The following is an 18,342-nucleotide window of genomic DNA, read 5'->3' as shown; positions in this document are numbered from 1 at the left end:
TTATGCAGGAAATTAGACATAAACTATAAATAGTGTATTGCACATTTTCAGAGGCTGTATTGCACACATTGTATATTGGACTTATAGGGTTATATATATGTATTACACCATAGAGTTATATATTACACTAAAAGTTTGATTGTGTTTAATGGGAGAGGACCTACAGAGCACAGCTAGAGTTCAGCAGTCTAATTGCTTCAGGGTAAAAGCTGTTTTTGAGCCTGGTGGTCTTGCACTGAAGGCTCCTCAGTCTTCTGCCCGAGAGAAAAGGTTGAAATAGAGCATGTGCAGGGTGGGTGGAGTCCTTAATAATGCGGAGGGCTCTTCCTCTGCATCTTGCAGTGTACAGTTCAGTGATAGAGGGAAGCCTGCTCCCCTGCTCCCCACTGTCCTCCGTGCAGCCTTAACTACTCTCTGCAGGGCTTTCCTCTCAGCTACGGTGCTATTGCCATGCCACACAGTGATGTAGGAGCTGATGATGCTTTCAACCGCTCCTCGATAGAAACTTTTCAGAACCAGGCTTTCAAGCCCAGCTCGTTTTAGCTTCCTGAGGAAGTAGAGGCGCTGATGGGCCTTTTTAATCAGGCCCGAGGTGTTGACGCTCCAGTTTAAGTCCTTAGCTATATGCACGCCTAGATACTTAAAGCTGGAGACCACTTCCACAGCTGCTCCATCAATGTGTAGGGGGAGAGGAGTTCGCTTGTCCTTTCTGAAGTCCACCACCATCTCTTTGGTCTTTTTTACATTGATGCAGAGATTTCATGTGATTGAAGTCCCCCGCAACCACGTAAAATGCCTCCGGGTGTTTAATCTGCAGCAGGCTGATGGTATCATGAAGCTCCTGCAACGCTACGCTAGCATTAGCACCCGGCGGGATGTAAACAATGGTGACGTACACAACATTAAACTCCCGCGGCAGATAGAATGGCCAACACTTTGTTGTCATGAACTCTATCCACTCGGAGCAGTGACTTTAACTAAATTACTGCTTGTACACCAACCTTTATTCACATACATACAGAGTCCACCTCCTCTTTTTTTCCCCGACCGGTAATCGCGGTCCGCACGGAAAAGCCGAAAGCCATCAATTTGAAAGACTGAGTCCGGGATGTTTTGGTTTAGCCAGGATTCCGTTAGGCAGAGAACAGCGCAATTCCTCATCTCAGAGTGAGCATTAATCCTTAAATGTAGCAGGTCCATTTTATTATCCAGGGAGCGGACGTTAGCCCAAAAGAGAGTAGGAATCGGAGGTCAGCTAGCCTTTAACTGTACAGACGCTCCCGCCCGATTTCTACCGATATATTCACAATCTCTCCTCTGAACATGTCCAAACCACCTCAATCTGGCCTCTCTGACTTTATCTCCAAAACATCTAACGTGGGTTGTCCCTCTAATGAACTCATTCTTGATCTTATCTATCCTTATCACTCCCAAAGAGAACCTCAACATCTTTATCTCTGCCTCCAACTCTGCCTCCTGTCTTTTCTTCAGCGCCACTGTCTCTAAGCTGAAGAGCATTGCTGGTCACACCACTGTCCTGTACACCTTTCCATTCATTCTCGCTGATACTCTTTTATCGCAAAACACACATGACACTTTTCTCCACCCATTCCAACCTGTCTGTACCCACCCCTTCACCTCCTTTCCACACTCTCCGATGCTCTGGAACGTTGACCCTAAATACTTAAAATCCTGCACCTTCTTTACCTCTGCTCCCTGAAGCCTCACCAATCCTCTTGGGTTCCTCTCATTCACACACATGTATTCCGTCTTGCTGCGGCTAACCTTCATTCCTCTGCTTTCCAGAGCATACCTCCACCTCTCCAAATTTTCCTCCACCTGTTTCCTGTTTCCTCCACCTGTTTCCTGCTTTCGCTACAAAGCACAATGTCATCTGCAAACATCATAGTCCATGGAGACTCCTGTCTTACCTCATCTGTCATCCTGTCCATCACCAGAGCAAACAAAAAGGGGCTTAGAGCCGATCTTGATGCAGACCCACCTCCACCTTAAACTCTTCTGTCACACCTACAGCACATCTTACCACTGTCTTACAGCTCTCATACATGTCCTGCACCACTCTAACATACTTATCTGCCACTCCAGACTTCCTCATACAACACCACAGCTCCTCTCTTGGCAACTCCCTGTTACCTTCTCTGTACTTCTCCGCCAGCATCCTCAAAGCAAATACTGCATCTGATGTACTCTTTCTAGGCATAAAACCATATTGTTGCTCACAAATGCTCACCTCTGCCCTTAACCTAGCTTCCACTACTCTTTCCCACAGCTTCATTGTCTGGCTTATTAGCTTTATACCTCTATAATTGCCACAGCTTTGCACATCTCCCTTGTTCTTAAAAATTGGCATCAATACACTTCTCCACCAGCACACACACACACACTAATGTTCTCAACAAATATTTAGGGCCCAAACTGATATCAGCCCTGTATAGTGTGTGATCTGTGCAGGGTGGCGATGACTTTTCGAGGTCTTAGCACACTCTTATCACACACACGTTGTGCGGTGCCCCGGGGTGGGGATGGTGCACGGTGCTTGGGCCCGTCATCGTTGCTTGCAAGTATATTTTGTTTATTGTTCACCTCTCATGTCATGAGCCTGTTACTCAGCTGTACGTCTGCACATGAACGATCATTTGATCCCAGAGTGCAGAGTGGAGGGGGTGTGGCTTGGGCCAATCACTCAAGCATCTGCTTATTACAGACACGAAGAATGTAACACATTCAAATACAGCTTTGGCTCCTGTATGGTTTGAGAGCACTGTGAGGACACACACACACAGTCACACATACAGACACACACTGACACACACACACACACACACACACGCACACACACATACACACACACACACACACACACACACAGTCACACTGGCGGTCACATTTGTGAACGCCAGTGAGCCTAAACTGCATGTCTTTGGACCGTGGAAGAAACCGGAAAACCTGGAGGAAACCCAACAAGTACAGGGAGAACATGCAAACTCCATACACACAGAGACGGGAATCGAACCCAGACCCTGGAGGTGCGACACGACAGTGCTAACTTTTATTATTCCTTCAAATATCGATGTGATTTGACTTTTTAAAAGGACTGAATGTAAAGAGATGCGAAGAAATAAGTGAGATCTTCCTGCCCGGAGTAACAACTCGACAAAGCGTGCACATAAACACAACAGCAGTGTAGAGTGTACACAACACGGTCCTGACTCACCCCGTACGCCTCAGAGATCAGCTGGACCACGTTACTGGAGTCGTCCTTCAACACACCAACCACCGACTGAGGAATCAACGCACTCAGCGCCTGTGGGTGTGTGTGTGTGTGTGTGTGTGTGAGAGAGAATAAAGGTCAAAAGAATTATAAGTTTATAACTGAGATCAGCACCACAAACACTCGTCAGCACCTGCAGCAGTTCTGACCTGATAAGCTGGAAAGATGTTTTCTGTCACTGCGAAGATCAGCTGAATGTTATTATCCTGGAGAACCTGAGAGAGCTGGCCCACTGACGGATAATCCTGAAACACACACAACACCATACAACACGGTGCAGTAGAACCTTTAAACACATGTGTATGAATCTTAATGTTACAGATAGTTTATCATCCTGACTTGTTGAACACATTCTCACGTACATTAGGATCTGACCAACTGATCAAACTACAGACTACAGTTCCTGGAGTAAGTGTGAAATACGAACACGATAGCCTCATTTCACCCACGTGTGTGTGTGTGTGTGTGTACTGCATGTGATATCAGGGAGGGTGTGTGCGTGGAGGGGGCGTGGCCTGGCCATTCGCTGCAGCTCCCGCCGCAGACAAAACTCACAGACAGAGAATTTAAAAAGAAAAACTACGTAAACCATTTGAAAGCCAACAGCCTTCCTGTGATATTTTACTGACGCAGAGGAACCGTAGCTGATAGAGCTTTTGCTCCTGTGTGGTTTGATAGAGGAAGTTTTAAGGTTTAATGTGAGGTATCGAGTTCCATGTGTGAATTTCACAAATTGAGTTCAGGATGACGGATTTTCCAAAGCAGTCCAAAAGTCTTTCAGTCTGTGTCCACTATACAAACCATATTAAAATCTACAGAATGGTTTCTGCGTGGGTTTCAGGGTTTCAGGGTGAAGGAGTCAATTATTTTCCCTTCGACAGTCTGTGTTTCATCTTCCAATCGAAACTAAAACTTGTGAGCTAGGACTCAGAGGAAGAAAGTGGTTCAGCACGGGGACCAAAGGAGACCTAGCTTAACTTTTTGCTAAGTTTTGTGGGGGCACATGGAGAATCCAAGGCCACCCAGTCCCGAGTCAGAAAAACTGGAATTAGGGGAAAACTGTTAGTTGGATCCTTTAGAAAAGTTAGAAAAGTAAGAGCATAACTGTCACGGGGAGGAGGGATCGGGCCAGGATTGTGTTTTTCATCAACATTTTGGCGATTTGAAAAATACAATAATAATATTGAGGTCGGAGCTTTCTTCAGTTCCCTGTTTACCACCTCATTTCCTACCTGTCGCTAATTCCCATTTAACGTCTAACACAAAAACAGAAGTAAAGCTTTAAACTGCGGTTTCAGTCCAGTTTTCTTTTGTCCAGCGCTAATAACAATGAACATCAGTGTTACAAAGCAGCTTCACAGAAATGCTTCATCTCCTCCTGTCATAAACACTACAATCTCTCATTAAAGGTCTAAACAGACAGTAAGGCGTGGCAGACGCTGTGAGATATTTATTCAACATTTTAACTCACACTTTAGTTTTTAACTGGCCTTCACACGGGTCCTGAACCTGCAAGCTCTCTGCTCATGATGTGAGTTGAAACAGAGACACTGAGCATGTTCGTCCATAATCTCAATAAAGTTCTATTCTAACAGGAAATCCACTTCCTCGAGCTAACACCAAACGCGCTAACGTGCCAGACGTCCATGTGATCATCCAGGAGGAAGCTCGCCAGGTGATTAATTTAGGTGATAGGGCTCTCTGCTCACAACGGACGTAAAGGCACATGGGGTGAAATTTGGGCCGGTTATCTACCGACCTGGGGTGAATGATTTGAAGCTAAAATCAGGCTGTACTGCGGGTGACCTTACAGACTTGAGAGTTGGTTACCAAGTGCCATCAGTCAAACACAGTTGTCAAGGGGATTTTTCTATTTATAAAATTTTCTATTATTCATTACATATTCAAATTTTGTATTAATTTTTTATTGGGGGGCACTAATCAGTCACTAGTTGTGGCATCATGTGGTTCAACTGACTGAGTGCTGATACTCACAAACAGCGTGCCGTCATAAGAGTCGGATTTAAGATGACACTTTCCATCATGCGGTGTAAATATTCCAGCAAGTCGCCCATCTCCTGCCATGTGAAAGGTGTCATCAGAGGTGTAGACCAGAATCCTAGTCTCATTCCCCCAGCCGATTTCCTACACACACGCATGCACGCGCACACACACACACACACACACACACACACACACACACAGGGAAGGAGAACTGGTTAAACCAAACAGTTTCTGTCTGAGCGCTGGGTATAAAAATACACTGATATAGTGTAACTGCAGCAGTGTCGCTCAGTTTTTTCGCTGTTCCTCCTCTGTGGTTAATATTTAATATTTACCCAAAAGTCCCCTTTAACACTTCAGCTTAATGCTGAGCTACAGTTTATAAATGTAAACAGGATCTACAGGATCCCTAAATCTGAACAGCTCAGTGCGGTGGACTCGAACTCCACAGGAAAAGTTGGGATGTTTTTTTTTTTTTATTTGAATAAAATGAAAACTAAAAGACTTTCAAATTACATGAGCCAATATTTTATTCACAATAGAACACAGAAAACATAACAAATGTTTAAACAAAGAAAATTTAACAATATGACTGTTCAGGACAGTTTGAAGACATCTGGGCATTGAGGTTATGAGTTTCTGTAATTTTGGTGCTGGAATTTGGTCCCATTCTTTCCTGATATAGGTTTCTAGCTGCGGAAGAGTGTGTGGTCGTCCTTGACGTATTTTTTATTTAATGATGAGCCAAATTTTCTCTATAGGTGAAAGATCTGGACTGCAGGCCAGTTCAGCACCCGGACTCTTCTACTACAGAGCCATGCTGTTGTAATAGCTGCAATATGAGGTTTTGCATCATCCTCCTAAAATACACGAGACCTTCCCGGAAAGGGACGTCGTCTAAAACCTTTATATACCTTTCAGCATTTATAGTGCCTTCTAAAACACACAAGATGCCCAAACTGTATGCACTTATGCCCCCAATACCATCAGAGACGCTGGCAACTAAATGCTGATAACACACTGAAAGGTCTCTCTCCTCTTTAGTCCGGAGGACATGGCGACTGTGATTTCCAACAAGAACGTCAAATTTGGACTCATTTGACCAGAAAAGACTTTTCCACTTTAAAACAGTCCACGAGTCTCGGCCCACAGGACACAGTGGCGCTTCTGGACCATGTTCACATACAGTTTGGCTTCCTTTTTGCATGCTAGAGCTTTAGTTGGCTTCTGCAGGCGGCACAGCGGATTGTGTTTACCAACAGTGGTTTTCCACAATCATTTTACACTCTCTTTTAAAGATTATAGAGCCTCTGCCCATCTTTACTTCTAAGAGACTCTGCTTTTCTAAGACATTATTTTTATAGCTCATCATGTTACAGACCTGATGCTTTTTCAGCCCTTTGTTGCCGCCTACCAACTTTTTAAAGACCTGTAGCAGAGATCAAATTAGTAATGAGCTCATTTAGTGGATAAAAGTGTAATCTCTCTCCGTTTAAACATTTGCTTTGTTCTTTATGTACTATTGTAAATAAAAAGTAGTGGAGCTTCTTTACTTAAGACTTTAAAAAGCACAACTAACATTAAATGAGGATGGAATAACTGAACCCAAGATTAAAGGCTTACGTGTCCCCGAATGTGACATCATTCGCATGTTTGTGTTTCAAGTTGAATAGAAATTGGAAATAAACCCCATTTTCAGCAGCATTTACTTTTCCCTTGCAGCCTGATGATTAGTTAGATGTTAGATGTCGCAGCCTCGCCTCACCTCACACACAGCAGCCTGCATGATAGCATCTAACCCAGCTTCGGGTGAGTCCAGGTTACCAGAGATCTTCTGTTTGCTGACTTCTTTCTTAAACTTTTCAGCATCGTTGGTCAGATTGAGAATGTTCTGGAAGGTGAAGGCGGGCTGGCAGGTGTCTGTGCGAGTGGGACACGGGTTCTTTCTCTTGGCCTTAACCTGGCTAACATACGGTAGTTTCACCTTGTCGACGAATGAGCCAAAACCTAAAAACAGAGCAGAGAGAAGAGCTGGTAAAGTACACAATTCACAAACGATAAACCTCCTTCTAGAGTTACACTGAGAACCTTTAGCTCTAGGTTTAACAAAAAAGACCATTTAACTTTTATCAGTATGTAGACGAAAGGATATTTTAATTTATCTCAGCATTTATATCTTTTATATTTATGCATATTTCATAGCTTTACTGGGGCAGAATGAACTGATAGATACAGTCATGTGTCATTATCATGTGGCAAAAAAGCTAAATAAGAGTGAGGCTAAAACATGACCTTGTGGGATGCCACATTATAAGTACTTGAGGAAAGGTCTAATTTTTGCTAACAACCTGCTAGTGGTGAGAGACTAGTGGTCTGTCAAGCAAATTCTAACCCAGGCAAGCGCTAACCTTATATTGACAAAAGTATGTGCCCCCCTAAATTCGGATTCATCACTTAATTGCCTCTTGCTTGGGGTCACATGGTGCATTTCACGCTGGTGGGTCAAATCTTACCTCAGGTTTGTGTGCAGAGTTTGCATGTTTTCCCTGGGGTACTCTGGTTTCCTCCCATAATTCAAACACTTGCATTTCTAAATTGCCCATAATGTGTGACTGTGCAGGTGAGAGAGTGTGTGTATGTGTGTGTGCTTGTGCTCCATAATGGATTGGCACCCTATCCAATCCATCACAGGGCACAAGTAATATCCTATATAGTCTTTTTCAACTGGAATCGAGGATGTTTATTTATAGCGGTACCTCGGTATACAAACGCCCCACCTCACAAATTTTGCTTAAGAACTAAAATTTTGCAAGAGATTTTCTCTGGCATACGAGGCTGAACTGAAAGTAGAGTGTACATCCAGGAGCCAATCAGAACTTGTTCGAGTCAATGAAAAGCCAAGGGAATGCTTTTTTTTTTTTGCATTTTGTAAGACTTAGTGAAGACATAGCACCATGGGTCCCAAGAATGTTATGAAGGACAGTAGCATGATGAAAAAGGAGCCGCTTTCAGTTTGGTTTTTAAAGCAACCAGTGCCAAGAAGAATCATAAATTAAGGTTAATTGAGGTTTAATGTCTATTTATTTCATATTTTAAATGTATTTAATTTTTTTTTATTGTTTTTATATGCAAAATATGATTAAAGTGTTGGACATCTGTAATATTGGTAATATTTTTGGGTGGCTGGAACAGATTATCTGCATTTTCATTATTACCTATGGGAAAATGTGGTAAAGTGGTAAAGTGCTTGCCCTATCACCTGGAGAGCATGAGTTTGATTCCCAGGTGATGCTGCAACCACTTGCAGCTGGAGGCCTAGAGAGAGTTTATTGGCTGCTTGGCCTTAGTGCTCTCACATTAATTGTGGCTCTACAGCCGATCTGGCGCATCTGTGAGCACACGCAAGCGGAAGGAGCGGATAGAGCAAGCAGTTTAAAAAGATGTGGGCTGCCCCTAGTGATGGAAAGGATTTGGATACGACTAATTTATGGAGAAAATCTGGAAAAAATCCCCAAAAATAATAATAATTTTATTATTATAAATAATAATAAAAAAAATTCCTTAAAAAAAATAAAAAGAAAAAGAATTCGCCTCCAGGATGAATTAAATTCATATGCAGAGATACTGCTGTACATATAAATCATTTGCACGGAAATTTGAAAAAGAAATGTGATAATTCTAAAAATCTGCAGATTGGTGAAAAAAAGCTTGTGTTCTACATGTGTGGATAAGTAGGAAGACTTTAGTCTATCTGCCTGCATGCTGCCTGCCTAGCATCTCCATCACCAAATCGCTCAGAACCAGGGTTTTGGAGGTCCATGTGGGACCAGTGTTCTTACCGATGCGGACAGTCTGTGTGTGTTTCAGCAGCGTGTCCAGAATGTCCTGCCCGAGGCTCTTAATCTTCTCCAGATCGTCCTTCATGGAGTAGCTCAGGTCCATCAGATAGTACAGGTCTATGGGGTAACCCTCAGCCCTCTTAAACTCCACGTTAAAATCATGTGGCACACCTTTATACAGAAAAGAGGATTGAAGAAGGATTAGGTAGAACAACAAAATCAGCTCACAATAAATGTTTCTGCCAGTGGTCAAGAAAACTTCACGTAGGGTTTATGAAGCCCTATGAGTTGTTAAGAAAAGTTACCATTGACTGTATTATGGATTTTAATAGTTAATACAGTGATATAATTATTGTACCAGACTACACAATGAAGATTTCTTCCTCACCGAGTCGAAGTTTGACTTCCAGACTTTGAGGTTTGAGCTGCACCACGTTTTTGAGGTCACTGCTCAAGTCATTGGTTTTCATGAGGTAGGTATTGGGTGTGGGCTCGTACACCTCTTTACAATTCCTCTCCTTCAGGAACTGGGCGGAGTCGCATCTGCGTCCATCTGACTCCCATTTTTTCAGGAAATTCTACAGAGCACAGACGTTCCATCATTAGTAAATCTGTTAAACACTTTTTAAGAACTGTTAATTGTTCTGTCACTTTGTTAGGTCTGGTCTTTGCTCGCCTGCATGCTTTTGTTCACCATGTGTACACCTGGAATCATTTTATTTAGCACAACCTAGACAATATAACATCAAATTCATAAAATTTCACAACAAACAAAACATACAAATCAGAAAAAAATATTTTGATACAAGAATGTATTGTAAATGTAATCTAGATTTATTTAACAGAATTATGTAAATGAATCTCACAGAAACCTAAAAAGTTAGTTCCTAAACTTACAGAGGACTAAAACAAAATCTTTAAACTTTTTAATATTTCTTTAATAATTTTTTTTAAATGTAATTCAAGCAAAAAGAAGAAAATACACCAGTAGATGTCAGTAATAAAATTCATTAGTAGTAGATGTCAGTAGTAAAATTCATTATATTTTTCTTTTATAGAATATTTTATAGAATATTTTGTTTTAAAAAACAGACATTGGTGTCTCCTCAATGGGAACGCGATGCTTCTAAAGATGAAACAGCGAGTGCACATCTACGCCTCTTGATAAGGGCCTGTGACGGTTGGTTGGTTATGGTGGATTTATAATAGTAGTTATTAGTTGAGAAAAGTGTGACAGTGACACCAGTATGAGACGACCAATGGGGACCCCTAAGTGTGACGAGGACACATAGGACAGATTGTAATCCCTTTCTGAGGCCTCCACTTTGCTGGGACGTGAGACAGAACTAGATTTATCGTGTGTTTATGATGAACTTCATATCAATATTTATAAAATATTATTATAAATATTATATTTATTTATTATTATATTTTAGATTATCTCAAAAAATCTCACCAAAAGTACTTGTTTAATGTTTTAAACTGTTATTAGTATTTATGTTTTCATATTTCCGTTTGTAAAATATTTGTTCAAGTTCAAGTTCAAGTCGGCTTTATTGTCACTTCAACCATATACAGTTAGTACACGGTGAAACGAGACAATGTTCCTCCAGAACCAAGGTGCTACATGCAACATAAACTTACAACATAAATTAACAGAAGAGCTAAAACTAGCCAACTAAGAGGCCTAATTAGCTGGCTATTGTATTTCAGATTTTTTTTATTGTCCACCGGATCTCGCACGAGGAGACATTGTCCCCTGACTGAGACATTTCTGATCCTCACGCCCTTTAAGGAGTAGTTTAATTATAATCGGAGCTAGTGATTAAACTCTAACCTTTAATGAGGAATAAAAACAACTATCAGAAACAATGTGCTTTATAAAAACTGTTAATAAACAGGAAGTGATGCGGTCACATTTAACTCTTTCTGCTTGCGCGGACAAATCACAGGACTTTACTTTTCTTTTTTTTCCCTTAAATGACTTCAGGCTCCTCCTTCATGTAGTGTGATGTTTACTTTTACCATATGTTATAATACAACAGCAAATACACACACACACACACACACACACACACACACTCAAACATATACTGAGTTAAACTACATTTTAAATATCACTGTATATATAGATTTCTTTATTTAAAAATTGACAAAATAGAGTCTGTAGGTGGCCATTTTCATCATATTGTAAATAAATAAATAAATAATTAGTGATTCTTCATCAAAATGCATTGATGATCAATATCTGGTTTTCGTCATTGTCCTTACAGTGTAAACATTATTAAAGGAACAAGAAGAGCATACCTACTCTAGGTGTGTGTGTGTGTGTGTGTGTGTGTGTGTGAACTTCACACTCTATGTAGTGTCTGACTCTGAATGACACACTTTATACACTAGTGGAGCCGTGATGTGTGTTTTTAGTTTAAGTCAGGATTTGGAAAACATCAGGATTTTTTTTCCAGGGGTCCGTTCTTCGTACGCCGCTAACTCAGTTAGCTGGATTTAATTGTTGTGGATTTGTCCTGATCTTGGATTGTTTCGTTCTTCGATGCGCTTCTAGTATTTGTTGTCATAGCAACATATCCGTAAGCTTGAACCTGCTCGGGAGCAGCTTTATTTCATGTAAACAGGATTTAGGCTCCTGCCAGGTTATGATTGGTTGAAATGGCGAGGTCACATCTGATTGGTTAAAGAGCATGACTGACTCACGTAGGAAAAGAAAAGTATATGCCCCCCCCCCCCCCACACACACACACATAATCGTTAACAAATATTATATATGAACATAAATTCATAGGTTTATTATTAAATATGATATTACTATTATAATAAACCCTCGGCACGAGACAGCTGTCAAGACCATTAATACAAATTCTTGTATAATGTTTATTTTGTAACACATTTATTTTTCAGGGGTTTGTCATGTTATTTATGCAAATAAATATTTATATATATTAAAAATAAATATTTTATAATGATAAATTGGACGAAACTAATTTTATAATAAAATAAATAATATAAAAGTATACATAATATTTCTATTTTTTCATGTACAACATATTTATTTTCATATTGCTTATTTTATTTTATTGTCTCATGTAATTTGTAAACCATTAACCTATAAATTTATGTTCTAATATAATATTTGATAGCGATTATGTAGGGGGGGCAATCCATGGCAGGGGGGCATTTCAGCGCATAACACGTGTTACTAATAAAAGTTGAGCCGCCTTTTTTCCATTTCGTCAACTAATCAAAGGGCTTGTGATCAGTGTTTCTACTGTCGATCATATCGCCTTCTAAACCAACGCACGAGCGCGCAATAATCCTAGACAACTCAATCCAGCTACACTAATCATCAACAATTTAGCACCATGATCTCATCTTAGATGTGTCAGTTCATCTCGGATGTGTCAAGCGACGTACGAAGAACGGACCCCTGGTCAGATGTGTTATGTTTGTTGATGTGACCCATGGAAGATCAAGTGTGGCCACGCCCCTCGTCAGCTGAACTCAATAATCTTAAATTCAGCTGAATCTTGAGTTATATTAAAAGATTAAAAAGACTATTACAATTATAACCTGACAAGTAGATTGTAAGATGAATCATTGTTATAGTCAGGAAACTTACCTGCTGCATACACCACGCACGTCCTGGAATCTTTACACATTCAGAGCAGGTAGAGTGTTGCTGAGACACTGGAGAGGGACCTAACACACACACACACACACACACACACACACACACACACACACACACACTATTATATATTAGTCTGTAAACACATGATACACCGCCTGGCCCAAAGAAAGACTCTAATATTTGACCAAGCACTGATTTTACACACACGCATGCACGCACACACACACACACACACACACACACACACACACACACACACTGTGCTGTCCAGTTCATGTGTGTGAAAATGGTTTCTCATGCTCTCACTCACACTCCGAGTCCTGGAACACACTCCGTCCCATCAGTGAAGATCTAAACCCTCCATAGATGTGATCCTCTGGTGGTTCAGTACATTCAGGTGGTCAGCTGACTTCATTTTATTGCCCCATAACGTTACTGAGTCTAGACCTGAGTAACTGATCAACCCCAGATCATAACACTGTCTCCAGAGGCTTGTACAGTGGACACTATGCATGATGGGAGCATCGCTTCATGTCCTTCCCTTCTCACCCTGACACGCCCATCACTCTGGAATAGGGTCAGTCTGGACTCATCAGGTCACATGACCTTCAACCATCACTCCAAAGTCTAATCTTTATACCAGTCTCACTAACAAGTGGTTTTCTTATGGACACACAGCTGTTTAGTCCCAATCCTGTGAGTTCTCATCACGTGCATGTGTGTGTGTGTGACTTCAGGTGTTTAAGTCATCTCTTCTCACGCTTCTTCAGGGTGTTTTTCTAACCATAGTTCTTCTGGGTTCAGCACATTTACATTTAGGCATTTGTGCAGAGTCTCTTGTCCAGAGCGACTTACAAATCTGCTTTGAAGTTTTTTTTATTAGATGGATCCTTATACTGGGTTACTCTGTCCTAACTAACACAGCTCTCTCCTTCCAGTGTTTAATAATGTGTTGGACAGTTCGGTTTCAGTTCCAGTCATTTCAGCTCAATCACCTTAGTTGTTATCTTTGCTTGATGCAGCCCAATAATTTAACCCTCCTGAAAGGGTGACTTTATTTATTTGGACCAGGCAGTGTATTCAGTCTAAACAACATTACAGCTTAAAGAGAAGTATTAAAGGTTAGAGTATTAATGTAACAGAGTGAAGGTGAGTACCTGCTGCACATCTCAGTGGTACTGAGTGAAGAGCGAAGGCAAAGGCTAGAATAAACCTCATGATTCCTAAAGAGCTGAAGAACTCCTGAAGAACATCATGCAGAATATCTGGTTAATATGAAGCTACAGATTATTCACAGCTTTATCACTGATCTGTTAAACATCACACAGTGCTCAGTTAAAATCAGTATAGAAATAAAACTGAATAGAATAGAAAGAGGAAGGATAAAATGCTTGTATGAACAAAATAATCAAGGAGAGGCAAGGTGAGAATGTGAGTAACAGGGGGTTTACTGGACTTAAGAAATTTAAGAAATTCCCTGTGATGAGCAGCTCACTGAGGTAAGTGGGCTAGAATGTCACCCTACCATGGTGGGGGGCATTTTAATGGATTGAATTCCAATACGAAATAAAAAAAAAAGTGCAAAGTCCTTGTCCTGTCACCTTCAGTTTCCTCATCAGGGACAAACTCTCAAATCCTGTATTCAGGGTCATGGGGGCTTGGAGCTTATCCCAGGGGGCTTAGGGCACAAGGCAGGGTACACCCTGGACAGGGTACCAATCCATTGCAGGGCACACATACTACAGGGAATTTGGGAATGTCTTTGGACTGTGGGAGGAAACCCACCAAGCACGGTGAGAACATGCAAACTCCATGCACACAGAGAGGGAAATCGAGCCTGGCCGGGAATCGAACCCGGACCCTGGAGGTGCAAGGCAACAGTCCTAACCACTATACCACCAGGGACAAACTAAGAATTACAATTCATACCCTTTTCTCACACTTTTTAAACTTATTTCCATATTTCCTTTGTTTTTGTAAAGTCACTTTGTGGCAAAGACCATTGTTAAATGTTCTATAAAAATAAAACTTAAGTTAACTGAATTGATTTAATCCAAATCCAGAAGCGTGAGCTCTGGTTCAAGGTCAATCCAGGTGGAGGTAGAGGTAAAAATCCCAGAGACTTGTGAAGAAGTCAGTAAACAGACAGGCTCAAACACAGAGTAATCAGGTAAGTCAGAGCACTCGTGGGAACTGCTTCAGAGAGCTTAGAGAAAGTGAGGAGTGCAGTTCTGACTTGAACAGTGAACAATGGAAGATAAAAGGGGAGGAGAGAGGGAAGAATTTATATACAGTATGGGTGGGGGGAGGACTAAACATTGTGAGACTCCTGAGAAAGGAAGTGTTGCTGATGAGCAGGTTTCACTACTTTCTCGGTGTGAAAGGTTCATGTTCAGGTCAGCAGTGAGGTGAACACAGAGGAACTTTATACTCCTTCCTCTTTCCCCAGCCACCCCACTACCCCAAGCGTAAGGTGTGTAACAGTTTTTCTGAAGCCTCTTGAAGTCCACAATCGTCTCCTTAGTTTTGTTGATGTTGATGCTGAGACTGTTTTTATTGCACCACTCTGATAATGTCTCATCTCTGTAGGCTGTCTCATCCCTGCCTGTGATTAATCCCAGGATAGTGGTGTCGACAGCATGCAAACTGATAAAAAGTAATATCTGAGCTTGGAAAGTCGAGTACAGGAGGGGGCTCAGGACAAATACTTGTGGAGCTCCTTCATGCGGTACTGTAATGTAAAGAACCTGAGATTAGAGGCTCTACAGCCAAATAACGTGCCCCTGAATTACACCACAAAAGCGTGTTGTCATCAGTAGAGAGATATGATCCCTCTGTGGTGTGGTTACAAATCTGATTAGTCTTAATGATAAAGAGCTTTAAACTGTTTATGAACAGTTGCAGCTGTACTGCTCATGTGCAGAAGTAATTGGTCCTTCATGCTCAGTAGCTTTATCTGTTAAACTGCAGCTAAGGGTTTACGGACCAGTCAACATTTAATTGTTTTCAGAGGCACAGACTAGGAACTCTAAACTCTCTTCTGGACACTATTGTGGCTGGAGAAGAACATGGTTAAAGACCGGTATAGTCTAGACACGGCTGTAGACGTCACATCCATCCATCATTACACTGTAAGGAGTTTCTGCTCTCAGCCAGCATGAGACACCTATTATTTTATTCATTTCCTTCATTTGGTTATTTACTTTTATCAATAACAGGATAAAAGCATTAAGTAGTTACTGAAGTCATGCATTGTTTACTAAACAAATAAAACATTCTACAGTACACACAGCAACGTTCTGAAACAGAAAATACAGAAACAGAGTAAGTGTTTATTAAATTGTTTTATAAACTGGTGAAAATCAGCAGAATGTCTGGAGATCAGGAACCCCAATAACACCACAGCCGTGAGAGACGAAGGTCGAGGAGAGCAAAACTAACGCCCAGTTCGCACATACAGAGGCACTTTGAAAGTAGCGAGGCAAATTGTGGTCTTTCATCCACATGATCAGGTCACTGAGACAGAACTTTTGGAAAACACCTTTCAAGGTGAAGATATTTAGAAACTCTGTTTTTTAGTGCTAATGTGAGATGTGGAAGACCAGTGCATGTTCATTTAACAGTGTGTGATGTCTCGATCCCCTGTGTTTGATGTAAGAGAGTGTGTTGTATCTTATGCATGTACTAATTAGTGCTAAACAGTTTTGGGTTTTTTTTTCATAAATAAAAAAAACAAAGAATTATTTTTTTCCTCTGGTGCTGCCAGTCTATTGAGTTCTTCACTTTCTGTTAATTCAGTCACTAGATGTGTTTTTGAAGTGTGACTACATAGTTTAAATAGTAAAAATCTTTTTTTCTCTCTCTCTCTCTCTCTCTCTCTTACAGACACATTATGTGGTGTTAGACTGCAGACGTGTTTTAAGGAAGTCGTGCCTCACAGTTAAACCGCATGTCTCATCCTGTGTGACAGGAAGCTGAAACATTAATACAATTCAGTCAGTTTTTTCGTTTCTGCGTGTGGGAATGTTCTCAGTCCATGAGCGAGTCTCACACAGGCCTTCACATAGAAGCCGAGCGTTACATTTTTAACCATGGTATAACCAAGTCTAATTATTTCTCATCCCCTTGAGGTCGGAGCTTCTTAAAACGTTGGCGCTGCGAGTGTAAAAATTACTCTTGTAATATTCGTATGAATTCGGCGTGTAACTTTCTAAATATTCTGATGAAAATCTCACTTTAATAAACATCACCAGAAATAATTTAAAGCAACAAGCATAAGTGGATTATTAATGAGAAAACAGCACAGGTGTCAGTCAGATTATTAATATATATCTACTTTTATTTATATGTGTGTGTGTGTATGTATGAGGGTTTTTTTGGGGGGGGGTTGTTTTGTTTATGATATTCTTTCATATCTAATATGTTTATAATGTTTATACTGTATAGATTTATAAATTCAGATTAATGTAATTAATGTTTTCTAATGGCTTCGGCAACAATGTAATACTTTTGTTAACATTCATGCCAATAAAACTCTTCTGAACTGAACTGAACTGATTGATTCAGTTAACTGGTGTGTAAATAACAAGCTGTAACTCTGATACTTTAAAATACTCATCAGATCCTTTAATCTGCTCACACATCGCTCTAAATATTAAAGTGAAACAGAATTAAAGTGGTAATGTGTCCTGGTCTGTCATGAGCGGGCCTGAGGTTTAGACCAGACTCAGAGTACCGTTCTCTCTCTGAGTGTTTCAACTAACCGTTGAGCCATAATGAGCCATAAAACATCTTTAACTGTCTCATCAAACACCTGTCTCATGGTCTATTATATTGTTCCAAAGTGTTCCATTATATATTTATTTATCCAACACAGTCGAACTTTATTTTTTATTCCTGAACGTTTCAGCCACAGGGACACACACCACGCAGAGCTTCTGTAGGTTTAATTAAAACTGCACTTAAACTGAAATTCATTTTAATCTTCACCTAAATTAAATTATAAGTTTGAATAACTCACTGACTGGACGTATTAAAACTATATATGAAATAAATAATCTCCATCTGCATTGTGAGTTAGTCTAGACGTCGTGTTACAGTTCCCGAGTGTTCAGAGTTGCTCACATGATTGAGGAGTGTTTCTGAGCTTAATGATGAAAATCCCCTGGGCCAAATTATTCTATTATTTTATTTATTTGATTAAACATTTTGTTCAGTAATTTGTTTTGCTAAAATAATAAAGTTAATAAAAATTCAAGAAAATTATATTTAATCTGCTCTGCCATAAGTAAATGAACTAATTGATAAAGTGGCCACAGCGTAAAGGATCATCTAAACAAACGCTCATCTGCCCCACATTACAGAGAAACTTTAAGACTTTATCAGGTTTTTCACCTCTGGGAAGAATCGCAGCATAAACACCAGCACTGCAGCTTTCAGGAAAGGTTGTTCATTATATTCATGGTCCATTACATTTATTCAAAAGTGTTCCATAATATTTTAATAAATTATCTTTAATAAGTTATCTTCACAAGATTCAATGTTAAATCATTTTATTGCTG

At 40.4% G+C, this 18,342-nt stretch overlaps 1 protein-coding gene across 2 annotated transcripts in view; it reads right to left on the bottom strand.

Moving 5' to 3' along the window:
* itgb7 (integrin, beta 7) overlaps positions 1 to 18,342 on the bottom strand; it is a 28,430-nt gene that overhangs the window by 8,775 nt on the left and 1,313 nt on the right. The window contains exons 2-9 of one of the 2 annotated variants that reach the window (XM_053497695.1): positions 13,939 to 14,046; positions 12,770 to 12,849; positions 9,524 to 9,713; positions 9,136 to 9,306; positions 7,062 to 7,303; positions 5,288 to 5,437; positions 3,442 to 3,537; positions 3,236 to 3,325 (exon numbers count right to left, since the gene is read on the bottom strand). In XM_053497695.1, the coding sequence (XP_053353670.1) occupies positions 3,236 to 3,325; positions 3,442 to 3,537; positions 5,288 to 5,437; positions 7,062 to 7,303; positions 9,136 to 9,306; positions 9,524 to 9,713; positions 12,770 to 12,849; positions 13,939 to 13,999 (1,080 nt within the window). In that variant the 5' untranslated portion in view covers positions 14,000 to 14,046. The remainder of the gene's footprint in view (positions 1 to 3,235; positions 3,326 to 3,441; positions 3,538 to 5,287; positions 5,438 to 7,061; positions 7,304 to 9,135; positions 9,307 to 9,523; positions 9,714 to 12,769; positions 12,850 to 13,938; positions 14,047 to 18,342) is intronic. The other variant, XM_053497694.1, reaches the window with a different exon arrangement.

The sequence above is a fragment of the Clarias gariepinus genome, chromosome 6 (genome assembly GCF_024256425.1).
Source record: "Clarias gariepinus isolate MV-2021 ecotype Netherlands chromosome 6, CGAR_prim_01v2, whole genome shotgun sequence".
Lineage (NCBI taxonomy): Eukaryota > Metazoa > Chordata > Actinopteri > Siluriformes > Clariidae > Clarias > Clarias gariepinus.
Note: the sequence above shows the minus strand (reverse complement) of the source record. Positions and strands in the feature narration are given on the sequence as shown.